At 37.4% G+C, this 20,103-nt stretch overlaps 1 protein-coding gene across 2 annotated transcripts in view; it reads left to right on the top strand.

The window, feature by feature from the left end:
* The window catches only part of cntln (centlein, centrosomal protein), a 106,039-nt gene that overhangs the window by 33,415 nt on the left and 52,521 nt on the right, over positions 1-20,103 (top strand). For both annotated transcript variants that reach the window (XM_016285348.1, XM_016285347.1), the window contains exons 10-12: positions 6,379-6,474; positions 13,308-13,429; positions 19,649-19,744. In XM_016285348.1, the coding sequence (XP_016140834.1) occupies positions 6,379-6,474; positions 13,308-13,429; positions 19,649-19,744 (314 nt within the window). The remainder of the gene's footprint in view (positions 1-6,378; positions 6,475-13,307; positions 13,430-19,648; positions 19,745-20,103) is intronic.

The raw sequence follows: 20,103 nt of genomic DNA, 5'->3' as shown, positions 1-20,103 counted from the left end.
GTCTTACTGAAATAGTTCTGATAATTCGCTGTGAACCCACTATTTCCTAAGAGTGTGTCGATTAATGTAGACTGACATTGTTCTAATTACTTCGTTTAATAAAAAAGAATGTAGTATAGCACACAGACTTTATAATCATTGTGAAATTGCTGTTTATTTTGCTGAAACGGCAGCTATAGGGTTAATGCGGGAGAGACAAGCGAGTTAGTTAGGCTGCTGCGCCTGTGCTACAGCTGTTCTGCGTTCTGATTAAAAGTTAAGACAGAGCGTTTTTGTCTGTCGTTCTTCAAGCATTACAGTAGACATATTTTGGTTTACAAACTATTGTTTCATCAGTTAGTCACGTTAGCTCTCGGCTAACATATCCACCATTATTGCTTTAAGTGTTTACAGTTTAGCAGCTAAACCTTAGCTGTGGGCACGATTTGCTTGCATAAGTGTTTTTGAATTTTATGTCATTATTTTAAGAACGGTTTCTGTATTGTTGTTTTATGTAAAGGTGCTTTGTCAATGGTAGCGCTCGCTAACTTGCTCAAGGACTCCTCTCTGTGTCAATCACAACAGACTTGGCCAGCTGACCAATCAGAGCAGAGTAGGCTTATGGAAGGGAGGGGTTTGCTCTGAACTTGCTTGGAACAAATCGTTTTGAAATCATTGGCAAATGACTCTAATATTAAATGTATATTCTGAGAAAATTACAATGTTTTCTGACCTTAGATGCATTTAAACCTGTTGTAGGGGACTCCAACACAATATTAGTACACTTTAAAGGTGCCATAGAATGGAAAACTATTTACCTTGGCATAGTTGAATAATAAAAGTTCTGTAAATGGAAATGACATACCGTGAGCCTCAAACACTATTGTTCCCTCCTTCTTATGTAAATCTTGTGCATGCAAAAGACCACTGAAAAATAAGCGAATCAGAACATAACACCGACTGTGACGTTACAGTTGGGATCACTAATAGTTACGCCCCCAACATTTGCATATACCCGCCCATGTTCTATGCCAGCCGCCAGCCGAACCTGCACAGCCGAATCATCAGAAGTTCTGCAGGTATTGTGAAGAAACAAGTGAGGATAATAGCGAAAATGGCAGATCATGGAAATAAATGTTACGTTGGAGGCTGTGCAGGGGATGTGATGTGCAGGGATGGGTTGGTGTCTGTATTCAGAAAGGCACGGAAAACAAATAACGCGCGTTCTAATAAAATAACGCCAGCCACTGCAGTGGTCTCAAACTCAGTTCCTGGAGGGCCACAGCTTTGCAGAGTTTAGCTCCAACCAGCTCCAAATCACACCTGCTTGGAAGTTTCTAGTAATCCTGAAGACCTTGATTAGCTGGATCAGTAGGTGTGTTTGATTAGAGTTGGAGCAAAACTGTGCAGAGCTATGGCCCTCCAGTAATTGAGTTTGAGACCAATGCACTAAAGGGACATGGTTAGCTGCCTTCTAGCGGTAGCCTGTTACATTAGAGTACATAAGAGTTCACTTAAAGTTCACTTACTGCTTTATTGACCTTGTATAAAATTATTATTAAATGTGTTCATGCTGATATCTGCAGAAAAATGGTACTCTTTGTGTGATATAGATTAAGTTAACTATATTAAATTATATAAATATAACAAGCATACAGAAGCATTTTTGCCGTCTACAATTAAAAATGCCTGGAATTTTGAGTTTTAATATACTAATGAATTAATGTGCGTGCACTCTGTGTGATTTGGTGATATAGCCTACTTGATAATGTCAGATCGCACATCATTACAACAACACTTACCATATTATCAAAGATATAGCCTACTGTATATCGCACACCCCAGACTCGACTTGAGTTTAAAATGAAATCATCCGCGGTTGTGCGCGCACTTGTTTGCACATGAGCAAAGGTGTTTTTAGTCTAACTTGCAAATGCCAGACCACTGATTCGTCAAATCTGCTTTCCTGCAGTCCGTGTTCTTCTAACTTCTGACTATTTTGTAGTAAGTAACGAATTTGCTTCAGGGAAATGTATCGGAGTAAAAGTATACATTTTAATTAGGAAATGTAGTGGAGTAAAAGTAAAAGTTGGCTGAAATATAAAAATTCAAGTAAACTACAGATACTCCCAAAAAATACTTAAGTACTGTAATGAAGTATTATTACTTTGTTGCATTACACCACTGCTTACCACATAAACAGAGTAAGGAGAGATGACTGAGGATGATGGAGAATGATTTACAGATCTTGAGCACCACTGACAAGCATCTGATCTTGTCAAATGTGTGGTAAGTACTGCCGCTGTAGTTTACACAGGGCATGTGCGATCGCGAATCTCGAAAGTGAAAGTAAAAAGCGATCGTGCAATCGAATATATTAATAGCGGCTCCCTGGTGCCCGCTTTTTATATACAGTATAATTACCCAACGATATAACTGTGAGAAAGAGTATTGAAATATATATTTTCCCTGTGTTTCTGCTGTGTGAGCTACTGAAATGAGCTGCAGTGCTCAACATTATTATTCATGACCCTTCCAAATAAGGTAAAAACAGAGCATTTCATTCTAGGGACAAATCCTAGGGTTGTAAATGGACATGTAAAACCGTTTCTGGAGATTTTTTGCCATTACCTAAGCCACATACCTTCTACACAACATGCAGTGAAATTCTGCTCTAAATTTATTCTTAGCCCCTACTTCCAACTGAGCAGCAGTTTGGGTGAATTTATCAGCTCTTTGGAGAGTTTTACTCAGTCTCTTAGCAAAAATACTATGACACCATAATGTAGAGTCTGTTTGTATATATTGGTTTGTACTCCACATGGTACTCTAGGACCATTTACCTTTTGGTATATGCTACTCTAGTGTTGCCTTTGCAGTGTGTTTTGGATCTTTGCCTTGATGGAAGATTAATTGTCCCAGTGCTCCTGCTGATTGCAGCTTAATTAACGCCTGGGTTTTTCCTGTAGTTAGTACTGTCTATTTTTTATTTATTTATTTATTTATTTATTTTTATGCTCCTTGCCACATTGAAACATCCCCAAAGCATAATGCTGCCACCATCCTGATTCCTTGTGTCCTGGGGAACATACTTGGCCAGACATAAGCAGTCAAAGAACAACTGCACAATTTGGCAAAAAATTTTGTGATTAGGTGATATTTGTATTCATAAAAATAATGATAATAATAGTTGTTATTATTCTTGCTACCAAGAAAAAAAATAAATAAATAATAAATACTATTGTAAATTACTACTGTACAAAATAAAATTTAATTTTCAAATCAAGTTTTATTTTGGTGGACAAAGCTTCTCTTTTGTTGATAACAATTTTCTAAGTGCTTCTCAATACAAGTTTGGGAAGATAGTTGGTGCATGTTGCGTTGCTAAATGAACATCATAAGTGACCCAAACTCAGAGCAGATGCAGACATAAATTCGTGTGGAGCAGAATTTATGGCTCTGAGACACTGAAAACATGGATCATGAGCTGTTCATTTGTAAAAGAACACAGTGCTGTGCTTAACTCTGAAACACACAGCACATATATTATTTATTTAAATTGCAGCCTTTGCCATTTTTTTTCCCAATAATAAAAAAAGCTATTTAAAGTAGTATTTGTATCTTGGGTGCCACTGTAATGCCTAAAATTGTTGCCTAGGTAGATAGTTCATGCTAAAACATATTTTACAATGTGCTATAGAGTGATATAGTTTTGTATTAAAAAGCTGACCCTGTAAAAAATTCATCTTCCACCCCTTAACAGTATTTTCCAGGCTTCTTGCCATCTTAATGAAAGTGTAAGTGTACTGAACAAGGCCTTCCAGACAGCTCTTTTTTTTTTTTAAAGTATCATGTGACAGTGTGTCTCCATCCCGAGGATTCATGCATGACAGGAACCTACTGTAGACACAGAACTTCTTATCAATGTGAGCATAATAAGTTATATCATTACACTGAATATTTTTTGGAAGATAAAGTAACACCATGCATTGCATAGCTGGGGGCAGATATTTTTTTATGATATGAGTTTGGTTGAGTAGCTGACACTAACTAGAGAAAATCTTTCTCTTTGTACATATAACTCTGAAATACTTATGCCATATTTTGGCAAAAATCTTTGTTTTGAATCCAGAATAGGTCATTTATGCGATTCATGCAGATCTAATGGGTTTTTTTAAATTAGGGAGAGGGGTTTTCAATGTCTTGAAGCAGCTCTGTTGTAATTAAATGTCGCTTATAACATACATTTGAAAACCCAATTTAGTAATGAGAATTTGTAATGGGAATCGTTTATAAATCTGCTGTCAATGAAAGAGGAGCTCAATGGTTTTACTGATGTTCTATAAATGTAAAAAAAAAATTTTACAATACAACAGCGTTTATACTATAGTCTGATTTATTTATATGAAGCATAACAACAACATCAATAATAATTTAGCAATAAAAACAACTATGCGAATGTGGTCCGAGTCAACTAAGTGGAGAGTGAAAAAAATCTGTATAGATTCAAGTGTGATTATTTTCACCTATATCCTTATGCGAAAGTCAACTTAAAGGGTTAGTTGCCTTTCAATGGGGGTAAGCGGGTGTTGGTTGTCAACAGTTCAGAAGACGTGAAATAAAGTGTGTGCATCCGTAATAAAGTGACGTGACATGTGACATGTGGCCAAGTATGGTGACCCATACTCGGAATTAGTGCTCTGCATTTAACCCATCCAAAGTGCGCACACACACAGCAGTGAACACACACACACCGTGAACACACACCCGGAGCAGTGGGCAGCCATTTATGCTGCAGCGCCCGGGGAGCAGTTGGGGGTTCGGTGCCTTGCTCAAGGGCACCTCAGTCGTGGTATTGAAGGTGGAAGAGTACATTCACTCCCCCCACCTAGAATCCCTGCTGGTTCAAGACTCGAACCCGCAACCTTTGGGTTACGAATCCGACTCTCTAACCATTAGGCCACGACTTCCCCTAAAACTTCCTCCATAAAACGTCCCTCACACGGCTCTGGGGGTGAATAAAGGCCTCCTGTAGTGAATCCATGCATTTTTGTAAGGTAAATATCCATATTTCAAACGTAATAAACAGGGGTGCACGTAAGTTTATTTTTATAGGCTTGGAGGGGCCAGGACAATTTTTAATATAACTCCTATTGGATTTGTCTGAAAGAAGAAAGTCACATACACCAAGGATGCTTTGAGGGTGAGTGTAAAACAGGCTAATTTTCATTTTTGGGTGAACTAACCTTTTAAATCCACATTTTAAAGCTGATTTTTTTTAAATGTTCTTCCCGAGGCCCCATCTTTGTCAGCTTTTTCACCTCTGATGAGTTTGCATCGCTGCATATGAGCATGAATATGTGCAGTTTAGGAAGGGTAAGGCTTTCTTTGCCACTAGTTTCACGACGGCTGGAACCGTTTCTTTGTTCTCTATATTCAGGTATTGATTGCTTCTCCTTTGTAAGCTTTAATTTCACTCTTTTGCTAATCCTTGCAGAGTTGAGGTCTTTGATGATGAGGACACCACTGTTCCTGTGTATGCTGAGAATGTTAAGTCTGGTTTTGGGACATGTTCAGCTATGAGGAAAGTTCAGCTATGCTGTTAATGAGTTGACTTCAAGACATCAATAGGTAGATCCTTTTGGACTAAGAGCTCCAAGCAAGTGACTCTTAGTTGTACTCAACGGCAGCCTAGTCAAAAGCTAATCAGTTTTTAAAGGATCATTTCAGTTCTCTGAAGTATTAGTGTTTTTTTTCCTGGATTAAGGGTTTTTGATGTGGTCCCTGAAGATCTCCTTCTCTCAAACTGTAGTGGTGCATCTGCCATTTTGTAGTTTCACTCTTTCACAGTTGATCCGCCATCTGGCCTTCCTTCACTGCCCTGACCAGATTTCGCACACAACTCTCCACTGGTTTTAGGTACTTTAGAGAGAGCCCACTCCTCGCTCTCTCTCTCTCTCTCTCATTCCCTCTTTTTTCTTTCTCCCCAAAGTCTGCTTCTGTTGTCCTATCAAGTGTAACTCTGGGCCCTGATAGAGCAATTAAAGTCACCTCCCTCCCCACCTTTGGTAATGAGGCCTGGCGCGTTTCTCACTCTATAACCCTTTAGTCTCCCCTAATGGGACATCATTATTGTCAAAGAAACAATGTAAATGGAAATGAACATGCTCATTAGGTCCCTGCACAGAGAACCCTTCAGCAACATGCCGTGTGCGCTCCTCCTAGTGATTCAGCCCGTGTCCCCTGTTAGGTTTCAGAGAGTGTGCAGGCTGATGTTTGTGTGTTCGTACGTGAAGGACTATTGCTCATCGTTTGCGTTTGATAATTAACAACTTGCCTATTGTGTTGATGAAAAGGTTTTTTTTTATTGTTTGATCGATTTCTTTTTGTCTTTGTCAGGGCGCCAGGTCTCTGTCTCCAGGTGGCGGCAGCAGTGATGGAGCAGACAGTCAGGAGCAAAGGATTCAGTGGCTGCAGGAATTACTTGCGCTTAAGGTGAGCATTAAATACTTGCTTTATTCTGTCACTGTGGTTCTATTATCTTCTCATTGGAGACCTCTTAGGAGATTTATGTCCTTATTTGAACGTTTTGGCCACATTCTTCAGTTACACTTTATTTTAAGGTGTCCTTGTTACAGTGTAATTATATATTTAAGTACTGAGTAGTATGTACTTACTATATGCTTAGGGTTTGGCTTAGGGTTACTTGCATGCAATATGCATAATTTATTGTTATTATAATAGGAAGTACATGTAACATGTAACAAGGGCACTGTAAAATAAAGTGTTACCCATTCTCCTGCCTCCTTAGAAATAGAACACAGAAGGTGGCATACAATAAAATGTAATTGTTGTTTTTATTTTTAAATAAAAATAATAATGCATGTACAAGTATGCAAATTTCATGACAAATATACAAATTTCATGATTCCAAAACGTAAAAAAAAAAACTGAAAAACGTTTAAAAAGTGAGTGATGTGACGTGTAGCCAAGTATGGTGTGGTGTCCCATACTCAGAATTTGTTCTATTCATTTAACCCATTCAAGTGCACACACACAGCAGTGAGTAGTGAACACACACACACACACACATTGTGAACACACACCCGGAGCAGTGGGCAGCCATTTTTGCTACGGTGCCCTAGGAGCAGTTGGGGGATCAGTGCCTTGCTCAAGGGTCTCACCTCAGTCATAGTATTGATCGTGAAAGATAGCACTGGTCATTCACTCCCACGACCCGCGATCTTTGGGTTGCAAGTCTGACTCTCTAACCATTAGGCCACGACTGCCCCTAACATGGCAGCGCTTTAGTTTAGGAACCAATAATCCTCACTATTAATCCAACCCAATACCTAAACTTAACAACTACACTAGTCAACATTTGAAGTGGATTAAAACCTTTCATCAAAGTTGCCCTAAAACTAGGGGTGTAGCGGTACACATATTCGTACCGTACGGTTCATGGGGCAAATTCCAAATGGAAGTGATCATCCCTATGCCTTTGAAGGGCAGAGCCCTTGGAATGGGGACTTTGGAGTGAGCAGGGCACGTGCGTGCCATTATGTAGTCATTTGGAATACACTTGGCAAAGGGAGTGATGAAATTTCCTCATCTTCAGCTGGGATGTTCCTGTGACAACGCAGCACGGTGTCCGTCAGCAGATGTTGCTGTTTTACTGGCATATATGTCTTTTTATTGTTGTTAGCGTAACTGTTGCAAATAAACATACAGTACATTTTATATTTGAAAAAGTTTATATATATATATATATATATATATATATATATATATATATATACTATATATTATATGAAATCTAATATATATAAAACTTTTTAAAATATAAAATGTATATTTTTATGCCGGTGTACGTCAGCGAGTCAACTGACGGACATCGTGCTGCGTTGTCACGGGAACATCCCAGCTGAAGATAATGAGGAAATGATGTCGCTCCCTTTGCCAAGTGCATTCCAAACGACTACATAATGGCACACACCAATGTGCCCTGCTCACTCCAAAGTCCCCACTCCAAGGGCTCTGTCCTTCAAAGGCATAGGGATGATCACTTCCATTTGGAATTTGCCTCGTGAACTGTACGGTCCGAATACGTGTACCGTTACACCCCTACCTAAAACCTAAAACCAAAATGCGTTCTTGTCTTAGGACAACTTCGATTAACTTTTTTGATTCACTTCAAATGTTGACTACTATACTTTACTTACTATTATTAAGCAGCAATTAAGAGTTTATTAAGGCAAAAGTCGTAGTTAATAGTGTAACCAAAAGCAAAAATAATATGGCCACAAAGTAATTTTAGTTTTACTCTGATATTTGGAATTAACATATAAAACACCAGAGTGAAATGCTGTGAAGCAGTTTGAAATGATACCAATTAACAAATGAAATATATATGAAATAGAATTAAAAAGAATTCTAAATTCAAAACCATAGTAGTCTGATACACTGGCTGCCCTTTGGCTTATGAGTGTGTATTTGCATATGTGTGCGTCTGACTGGTAAAATTTCAGCTTGAAGGAGCTCATAGCAGGTAGAGTCAGATGTTGTCCTCTGACCGCTGCCCTCTAACTGACCTCCATTCTTCATCATCCACATGCACACACACATTGACTGTCTGCCGAGGCAATGAGGCAGTGGGAGAGAAGACTGCTGAAGAACTCAAGCTCTTCACTAAACCAATCATCCATGTCTCTTCTGACTTTTCAAGCCTCTCTCTCTCTCTTACCCTGCTCTCTTCTGTGCTCCCATCTTCGCCGTTCCTGCATTTCCTTCCTTTTAAATCTGGAGGAAACTAATCTAGTCAGTGTTTTTGTCTGTCAGATGCTTCAGTTTGTGAGGCTCAATGACAGTCAACGGTTCCAGCGGTGTGGAGTACTCATCCTCCAGTTCGTATTGATTTTGATGCCCAGGTGGATCCGTGCCGGGTACTTTAAACACCCCCTTATGCTGTGATGTCACTCAGACACGAAACGTTGGTCACTCAATCTGAGCAGGCCTTCATTAGCGCTCTGCTTTGTTTCACTTCTCTGTCTCATATTCTCTGTCTTTCTGGTTTGAAGGCTGAGTGTCCTCTTGTGAATTTCTGAGCAGTAAATCCATACTTGTCACATTGGCAACCGGTCTGGGGCTGGCTTGTTCTCTTTGTCCTTGTTAATAATAACAGGGTTCAGGGCCCTGCATTTCCTGCCCAGCAGGGCTACCGTGTCATAGCTGCGGTAAACAAGCTTTCCTCCCTTTTAGAAAGCCTTTCGACAAGTCTCCTGCCCCTGGCCACTCAAGCTGAAAGGTGCGCTTGCTGTCTCTGCCAGAGTTCGTCTTGGCTAAGGTCAGAATAATAGAGGGCCTTCTTGTCAGGAAAATCTATATGTTCACCCCTGAAAAGTCCCATGTAATCTTTGGCGGAGATCCCCCCCCACCCCCACCCCCTTTTTTTCTTCAAATAGCTGTGAAGCAAAGACCAATATTTACGGGCATTTGGGGAGCGACCCGGCTCACTGAGGCGTTCCTCCTGCTGCGGGGTTTAAGTGGAGGGAGAAGTCAGCCTTTTCCTATTGGCTGACAGGCGAAATGTCAGGCCACAATAATGCTACAGGTGCCAGGTTGGCGTGGAAACGCTTATCAGTGCCTTGTTCCCAGAGAAGCACTCAAAGAACAAATCCCGAAAAGAAAAACACTCTCTTTGATAACTTTGCTAGTGATCTTCACACAAATACCAATGATGTAGTGACTTTGGTCATTTCACTTAAAGTGCTTTTGAGTGTCACTTGCAAAGAGATTTCAACTTAATAGTATAAAAATTATCAAAGACGATTGTGTAATGTGTTAGAAATTTTAATTTTTGTGAAGTTCTGCATAACCTTTAGAGTTACTGCAGGTTCACAATGTATTATTCACATGTTGTGAAATTCATATTATTACCATAAGATGAGTAATTATGACTAAACTAGAAAATATTACAAATAAATCGATAAGTGGAAGTTTTTGAGCCGAATGTAGCTGTATGGCAGTGTGTTGTATAATCGATTTATCTTATAATAAGGTAACTGAAATTGTTACTGTTTCACCAAAAATAACCAAGCTTTTTAAATTTTAAATCGCTATGAAACTGAATTGGTGATAGATCTTACTTCCACATTGTGACATACATCTGAAAGTAACGGATTATCAAAAAAGAAAAAAAAAAGTTGTCCGGAGACTTGGTTCAGTCCATCAGGTGTTAATTGGATTTTGAGATGTGGATGTTGCACTCAAAAATAGAGGGAAATGAATGCGAGATTGCAGGGATGGGGGTTAATGTGGACATGACTGGAGAGGTCCGGTGTACGTCTGCAGAGAGAAGTCTGTCATCTCACTAGAACATCAAGTTATGGCATTTTGATATAAAAATGGCAAGGTCAAAAAAAAAAAACATGCATGAATGAATGATTGTTTATGGATGTTGCCTTACTCTTACCATGATGCCTTTGACTTTGTTCTTATGCCTTAGCATTCTTCCTGATAGTTGTCATACAAGATTGTGGACTTCTTGATTTTAGGCTCTCAGATCCTATAGTCACTTATGATCCTTATCTTTTCTTTTTTAAATGTAGGCCTACTTTGTTCCCACAGTTAATAAATGTTCAATGTGTTCTTAGGTTAGTGGCAGTGGCAGTATTAGGAACAATAAAGGTCACTGGCATTGTTCCTTATAAGCCCAGTTTATATAAATATTTACTATAGGTTTCAGTGGTTCTTAATTGTTGTTGTACTACATCTATTTCTGTTACCATACCATGTCCTGCATTTGCTATAGATGCATATGTAGTCTCTTCTTTTTATATACATAATATTGTTTTCATAGTTTTTGAATGGCAAGAGAATAAATCATGTAACGCTTTTTCAATCACCTGTTTCTAGAAGAAAATTGCTTGTTTGGAGGGCTTCTCTCTTTGAGTTCTACAGTGACTGCCAGGCAGTGGCAACACTTTATCCCAAATAATAATTTAAGAACTAGTTATTCAATTGGCTCCACAAGACAGTAATAAACATATTTGAAAAAAAAGTAATGCTTTTGGTCTTTTTTGATTTATAAAAATAAATGAAAAACGCTATGCTTATATATTATAGGGGCTTAGGTTCAATTTGTAATCAAACTTATAGTCACGCAATATCATTAGATATTGCACATTAGATAATCATATTCTGACAGTATATTCTAATGCCTAGGTCTCTGGAAAGTGATTTTGTTATTGCTGATTGTGTTCTGCGTGTTTGGATGATTGGTCCAGTGGCTACATCTTCCACTGGTGAGGAATGTTCCTTGAGTTTGCAGCCGGGAGCATGACCTTGTTGTGAGGTTGAGAGCGGAAATATGGTTTTGTCTGTTATTGTTTTTACATCACAAGCTGGAGACTCGGGAACAAGGTATGTCTGTTGAGAGCATATTTTTATTAAAAGCATACCCTTTCTGATGTGGAAGAGATTGTAATATGACACTTTTCCATTCCATTTGATTGGCTGTTGACATCAGAAAGGGTCACAAAGGGATGGCTTACCCTTTTTTCTCCATATGGAACTTATTTGCATAGTCTAAAGTGCACCCTTAGAACAGTGCATTTTTACCTATGTTTTCTTTCCAAAACACTTTAAAAACAGTCTAGGCATTATGTGGAATGCATAATTTCAAACATGAGATTATGATTGAATGGTCACCCAAGCATTTGTGTATATTTTCATAACAAATCTTCTGTGAATTGTTGTGAGACAAGCTGAAGTCAGTAAGCATATACTGCTATCTGAATGAACGTGAAGTGGTTGTGCTGCAGTTTATCTACAGTTTGTGGAATAAAAGTATGTATGTGAAGAGTTATCTTGTATTGTGGCCTTTGTTTAAGCCAGTGGGCCAGGTAAGGTCTATTCATGCCAAATGCAAATTTTCAGGGCAAGGACACTTAAAAATAGAAATATTCACATGGGGTATCTGGTATGAGCATTTACATGGCAACAGTCCAGGTTTTTTTTTTTTTCCTCCTGTAAGGGTGAGCAGTCTGATTTTTTTTTCTCCTTGGACTGTGAAGTAAACTGACTCACCAGTGAGATTTGGTGGGTCAGTGAGAGGTTATTTTACACAATCCACTGCATTATTGGAACAAAAGTAGGGCTGGGCGATATAGCTAAAAAATGTTATCAACGATATAATGTTTCATATCGTTTGGTATAGATAATTATTGACATTTTTTATAACCTTTTTTAAAACAAAAAGCAATAGAAGAAAATGTTTAAATTTAACCACTGTATTTTTAAATTAACACAATTTATTGAGACAAACAACAAATAGTTTTTTTGTTTTAATAATCAAACACAAAATAAAAATTTAACATATCTCATTTCTAATGTTTTATATGCAGATTAAATAGGTTTTAAGGAAACTTTTGTCTTGTCTCCCGAGGCCACAGGAGGGCGCAGTGAGCAAAATAATGCAGCACATTTAAATTGTCAATGCAAGGAAGTAACTCGTGCATAACGTGCATAACGTCTAAATTAACTCATAAAAATCAAATATAATTTCGTAAATTGCATAAACAATTATGAACAAAACAGCATCATGTATTTATGCATTGCTTAATCTAAAGAGCCGAAGCGCCATTCACACAGATTGCATTTAAAAACATATGAGACGCAGTGAAAAGGAATAAACCTCCACAAATTCGTGACCTGTTTTCTAAAAGTTTAAACTGTTTTAACTTTGCATGGCTTTCTATACATCTCTTCTGTGAGACGCGAGTGCAGCAGTCATATTTGTCCATCTAAAAATGCGCTGAATATGCATTCTGTGTGAATGGTTTGGTTTCGGTTTTAACGTTTATCAACCAGTTCTTATAACCAGTTCTTCTCAGCATTGAGCTTCTATATTTCTCTAATATTTTGAATGAATAACGCAGCAGCGGCGCATCTCATGGGTGATGCAACAACGTCACTTACATCATCACCGCATCTCGCGCTCCCTGATGCACACCTAACATTCAAATGCAAATGTTTATTTTAAATTCGACTAATATTCATTCTTTATTCACAATCTCCTCATCACAGGCAGGCACAACACTCATTTCAGCATGTGTTCGTGTTTGTGTGTGCTGTCTGCGTCACCACAGTTGGGGGTTCAGTGCCTTGCTCAAGGGCACTTCAGTCATGGATTTGAAAGTCCGACCATTAGGGCCGCGATTGCCCACTGCCCATTGTAATGGTTATGTGTGCATTTGAATTCATCTAATTCATACAATAAAGATTTTAATTGTGTTTTGTATGTATGTCTGGTCATCTGTAAACTACAGACTAAGGAGAATGAGGATCTGCGAAGAGCCCATGCCAAACATCATGACCGTTTACGCATCATTCAGACCAACTACAGAACAGTGAAAGAGCGGCTGAAGGAAGCTAAAGATACCCATGACTTGTAAGTACTATTTAAAACTTGATAATTGCACATAATAATATTAGGGGTGGGGGGAAAATCAATACAGCATAGTATCGCGATATTTTCCGTGGCAATACTGTATCGATACACGGACGCCAAGTATCGATCTTTTATTATACTATTTGGTAGAATAATAAAATCTATTTATTTACAATCCATTAGATGGTGGTGTTGAGTTTTTTTCTGGTGAGTTCACCTGGGTCACCTTCAGCATGCAGTAAGTTAGTAAAATAAAGAGGGCGGCATCGCGGAAAGTTATCAGGAAAGCCCCGTCCGCGTTTAAATCGGAGGTATGGACTTACTTCGGATTTGTAAACCAGGAGGGGATGTAAGTAGGGATGCACCGAAAATATAGGCTACATATAATAATAATAATAGTTCCGCTCGTGTACCGCTCATGCTCATCGGAAAAGCAAAGTCCGCTCAAAAAACGTGCTGACTGGAAATTTCTATGCAGTATACTTGTTCCGGTTTGCAGTAGCGCTACTGTGCTGTAACATGGTGTAGGCTAGTTCAGCTGTACTGGGCAACGCTGCTAAAATGATGCTACCTTCAGTGACGCTATGCTCTGCTCATATGCTCTGATAATAATAGCTTTGTAGGACTATACATTATTTGGATTAGTCAAAAAAAATGTCTGATTCTGTTACATAGAAGTGAATAAAAAGAATATATTGATATTTAATATTATGGTAACACATTTCAATTAGGTTACATTAGTTAATGTTGGTTAATGTATTAACTATCATGAATGAACAATACATTTATTACAGTATTTATCAATATTTCTTAATGTTAGTTAATGAGAATACAGTTATTCATTGTTAGTTCGTTAATTCACAGTGCATTAACTGTTAACAAGCACAACTGTTGATTTTAATAATGCATTAGTAAATGTTGCAATTAACATGAACTAAGATTAATAAATGCTGAAGAACTATTGTTCATTATTAGTTCATTAACTAAAGTAGTTAACTAATGTTAATTAATTAACCTTATTGTAAAGTGTTACCAATATTCATATAAATTCTGTCCAGTTTTATTGTGTTACTTTCAGTAAAAGTGTGGTTATTTTATTGGCTTGTGTTTTTTTTTATTCAGTATCATTAAAATAGAGTTACATTTTAAAAAGTCTTACAAAATTACTCTATATTATTTAATAAAATAATAAATAATCATTACAAAGCATTTTCTGTTTCGGTTTTCGGCCAAGTGCATCCAGAATTTTCGGTTTCCGTTTCGGCCCAGAATTTTCATTTCGGTGCATCCCTAGATGTAAGACTACATGTTTTATTTAATTTAATTTAAATTTAACAGTAATTTACTTTCAAATGCCCCAATTGCTGAAGGGTCTTTTTAGGACAATTTCAAGTTGCATTGTTCAAAATACCTGTAGTAGCACAGCAGTGCATAGTATACCTATTGTAGCACATTGTTTACTTTAAGAGTACATGTTATGTTTAATTTAAATGTACAATTTTTATTTTAATGTAAGACTATGTTTTATTTATTTTAAATGTAACAGTAATTTACTTTCAAATGCCCCAATTGCTGAAGGGTCTTTTTAGGACAATTTCAAGTTGCATTGTTCAAAATACCTGTAGTAGCACAGCAGTGCATACCTGTTTGCATTTAATTAAGGTGGACTAGATTAGACTGTAATACAAATAGTTGAGTTTGCCAGGTGCATACAACATTTATGACAGGTTTTCATGAGAGTGTTGGTAAGTTTGTCTGCTTGACAATCCCATTTTGCACTGCAGCAATAAAACTGAAGTGAGATAAACAAACTGAGAAATGTTTCTTTTTAGTTAAAACAGATGTTGTCAAAGTTTTCCTTTGGGGACATAATTTGAAGTTGGAAAAATGTAATAAATTGCAATATATCGCAAAATATCGCAATATATTTAAAATCGCAATAATATTGTATCGTGACACAAGTATCGTGATAATATCGTATCGTGAGGCCTCTGGTGATTCACACCCCTAAATAATATAAATGTAGCTGCCATCCTCTTGCTTATTACAGTTTTGTACAGATCCTAGGACCCATATCTCAACACTTTGATCACTCAAAAACACTACTATCAAAATACATTCAGTGACTACTTTCTTTCAAATTACATGAATTCTTTGCTCAATCAGACACAACCACCAAAATTCTATGTACCTACAGACCAATTTGAGTGTTTTCAAAGCTGTTGAAGTTAAAAACCTAACATAATTCAAAGCTGAACAAGACAGCAATTTTTCTACATTCCTAGAGTAATATTGTTTAAATATATTCCAAATTAGAAATTAGTAGCTGGACAGGTTTTAGTCTTTCAGTTTAATAGCAAACATTATTTTTTTGTTTAATTGTAAACAATGACCACTTATTATGCAGGCCATTCTTTTTTGGAAATGAAAATATTGTATAATATTACCTGTTGTTAGTGTTTTATGAGTGACAAAGTATGTTGGGTGACAAGCTTTGTTAGCATTATGAAAGAATGACTTGATTTAAAAACGTATGTTTTAAGTGTTTTGGTACTATAGTTTTAGTGCAAAATTATTTTGGATGTGAATTTTCTGCTGTGCCGAGCTAAAAGTTGGTAAGGAGACATGTGTAAAGATTTTTTGAAAAGGTGACATAAGTATTGAGAAGTGTGTCCTTTCAATTTTAGGATAGAAGAAGGATAGCGACTCTGCTTTGGTTCACTCACTCACCACTCAGTTTTCTTATGCATAAAAAAAGAAATAACTAGTTTTAACAGACTTTTAACATTGTCTCCCTCCTACCCTTGCTCTGATCTCTGTGAAATGCAGCATAGGCTTTGGCTCTTAGGAAGAGGGGTGCAGAAGTACTTCATCCTGAAAAGGCCAAGGTGACTGTTTATATCGGCAGAATAGAGAGAAAGAAAAAAGTAGGGGGGAAGATTGAAAGAAACGGTTTTGATTCCCTCCTTTGAGTCTTTGGTTTTAACCTAAACCCCTAGAAGCAGCAAAATGTCATGACAATTTCCCCAACCCCCTTAACATTTTCCCCTTTCTTTTTCACAAGCCTTTTAAACGTATATAATGGAAGCGTATGTTGAGTATCCACATGGGATGCAAGTGTTGACCTTGTCAGCTGTGCTCTCTTTGGGTTAATTAAAGAAAACAGCAGTGCAACGTGATCCCGTGTGAAAGGAGTGTGAATTTACCCACCTCTACTCTCTGTGTGTGTGTGTGTGTGTGTGTGTGTGTGTGAAAGATTGTAACAGAGGCACAAAAGGGAAAGAGTCTCTGATAATCTCCTTCCTCTTAGTTTTGATAAGGGGAGAAAACACTTACTTTTCCAGAGAGCTCTTGTTTTATTTAGCTTTCCAGTCCTGTACTGGGAACGTTCATATTACATACAGAGCTGGTAGTGTCAGTAATTCCTCAGGGATTCGAGTTAGCGGGGCTGTTACATTTACCTGCTGAACAAACTCGTTTTGAACAGTTATGCAAATGTGCCTAATGCCTCAAAACCAGTGGAAAATCGGTTAGCGAGCTGCTAGCCTAAGCCACATCTTCTGGCCAAAGAACCATTTCTGATGGTCAGGCATGCATCAATCTGGATATATTAGAGGAGTTAGTGTTATTACACATGTATTAGCACAAGCGAGAGCGGGCCCCAGCAGGAGTCTCAGAGCTCGGCTGTAGACTAACATCTCATTAGAATGCTGCAGCCCTGTGTAACCCACGACGTCACTCACGATTAGCACTACCACTATTAGCTAAACATAAAAACATACCCTCTCTTTCTCCAGAAGGGATTTTCACGTTTGTAAATCAGACTGGGTGCGTTGGGATGCGTAAATAAAATTAAAACTTATTAAAACATCCACACGCTGATCAAAGTTGCACTCATAAACAGATTCACTGAATCAAAGAAATTAGCCGCTGCCGTTTCAGAAAAGTTCTCGCAGTTTACTCGCTCACTGTATAATGAAGTGAGATGGAGGTGAAGGAGGCTTGAGGGGAATAGAGATGTCTTTCTCTAAGGTCTGTTTCATGAGTACATCCTTCAGGAGGCCATTCATAGCTTTAATACTGAATTTCACAATGGATTAAGATGGAAGATCTCCGGGCTGCTGCTTGTTAAGCTGTTAGCTGAGGAGTGGCTTCTCAGGGTGAATGTTTTCACATGATGTAGGTCTGCTCCCACAGAACCCAAAGGCACTCTGCCATACAGTAGGTTCAAGGACGTTATGAGAGGAGAGTGTCTGTGGAATAGGGTTTAAATAGTATTTGTGTTACAGAGCGGTTCTGCTTGTGTAATATTGACTTAAAGTAGTGTGCAAACTGAGAGAGACCTTTTGTTGTTCCTTTTTTATTACAGTGTCAGAGGAAGGAAACGAACTTGATAGTTTTCACTTTGACAAACACAAATTATTCAAACCACAAATTATTCAAACCACACATTTGCATTACAAACCACAGCTGAATATAGCGAAAATCTGATTTCATTTTGTTTATCCTCTTTATACAAGTTATTGATTTATTGATTTATTTCTTTACCATGTGAAAAGCAAAAATCACACTAAAAATGAAATTTTCAGTTCTGCTCTCGAAGTAAATTAGATAAAAATGGTCCACCACTCGGCCATATTGGGTTTCCCACACATTCTATTGAATTGAAAATGGGAAGCCATCTGATTTCATTAGGTAGTATGTAAAATTTGTAAACATTACCTAATGACTTTATATCTGAAGTCCAGTACATTCATACAATGCAAACGTTCTAAGCATGCGTAGATGGGAGTGGAAACTTGTGCGGGGGATCTACTGACAATGCGCAAATTGAAGAACACAGATGCAGCCAGATCATTTCCATAATGACCAACAATCTACCAAGAGCAGGGCAAATTAACATTGGGTTGCAAAAAAGCAGAGCTGATTATAATTGGGTGCATGTAATCTACTAACAACACAGGCACAAAATGAATTAAAACGCTTTTTGGGGCGTTAAATAATATTGCGAATACCAATAAATTGACCGCCACAAACCTTAGGAGATCATTTTGCATAATACATTTAAATACTCTTCTCTCATAATGTTTTTGTCTGAAAGGGAATCTCCTACAAATACATATGCAGTAAGGTCAGCCACAAAAATGACTGTCCACATCTTTTCATAGCTAATTATCCACTGTGTGTTACATTAGTTTTTATTAGTATAGTGACTGAATGTAAATGCTTCAACAGTGTTTTATGGCTTAATGTTGGTTAAAATGGTTCAAATAATGTTTAATTAAAAAAATGATAGTATATATGTCAAACTACGCAAACTGACATTTTAAACATTTTAGTAATTCGCACTAAACAACCTTTTTTTTCTCAAATTTTTCTAGTAGTCTGTAGTGGATGTTGGTCAGTGAAAAGACATAAAAAAAGAAGAAGAAATATTTATTTCAATTTATATTGACTGTATAGTGAAAAGACCTGAAGATATTACGCAATGTTTACAAACATTCAAGAAAATGCGTGGTATACGACCGTGAATCTTAATGCAATATAGTATTAAAGCTTTGTATGGTATTTGTTGTATGTTGTATTCTAGACATGTTTTGCTAATAATCCCAGATACATGTTCATACTTAATATTTCCTGCATAATTACATACATTTTGTGTTGGGTAAATTGCAGTTCGGGACTGTGCAGTAGACAGACCTACGATTTCTATGTCACTTGTTTTGTGTAAACTAACCAGAGACATTACAGTTAACATCTACAGTAACAATTAAAGATAAAGAGCATGAAAATAAATACATAAATAATGTCCCACTGATAGACTTCAGACTGGGTCTTTTTCGGTCAAAATATTGGTTGGTGATATCCTCTGGTGTTTCAAACACTTCTGGTGGTCCAAAAACTTCTGGTGGCTTCACCGCTTTTTGGCAGTTTAGAATTCTGTGAGCCATCAGTATATGTTTTTGGTAATATATGTGCATGTTAAGATAACAAGCCCACATAATTACAATTTTATGGGTGTAATCTTACATTTATTTGACCAAGAATTTTAGAAGAATATCTTCTCATAAATGTTTCTGATATTTTGGGTTTCGGGAGTTAATTACTGTACTTTTTTTTTCACAGAAAGAGAGTGGCAAGCCTAAAATTCTCATATGTTTCTAGTCAGAAAGATGCTGCTATTTGTATAACTGTTTTTTTTATTCTCCAATATTTCAGGTCAAAATGCAAAACACAAGTGCAGCAGGACAGAGAGGATTTATGGAATGAATTGGTGTTTTATAAGGAGGAGAACAAGAAGCTACTCTCTGACAAGTAAGTGTCTGTCATTTTGTCAGGTCATGTAGAACCGTCACAGTCATTATTAGCACCCAGCAGGGATTCTACTGCAATTTCACATAGATGACTGCTGACACTTCAAGAAAAATGATATTGTCATTTCAAACAGAACTTAGGGGAAAAAGCTGTCCATCTCAAGGCTTTTTAGCACATTCACAACCCAAAGTTACAATGATTGCCTCTAGGACTGAAATGTTGGCTCACTGTAAGTGCTTCCAAAGCTAGTATGTTAAATCTTTGAATCCATTGTCCGTTTTCTGCATGTCAAACTATACTGCTCTGACAAAAAAAATCAAATGCAAAGAAAATTAGTTCAGGCTTTTCTGTAAACAACT

The sequence above is a fragment of the Sinocyclocheilus grahami genome, unplaced genomic scaffold, assembly GCF_001515645.1.
Source record: "Sinocyclocheilus grahami isolate Dianchi unplaced genomic scaffold, SAMN03320097.WGS_v1.1 scaffold196.1, whole genome shotgun sequence".
Taxonomy (NCBI): Eukaryota; Metazoa; Chordata; class Actinopteri; order Cypriniformes; family Cyprinidae; genus Sinocyclocheilus; species Sinocyclocheilus grahami.
Note: the sequence above shows the minus strand (reverse complement) of the source record. Positions and strands in the feature narration are given on the sequence as shown.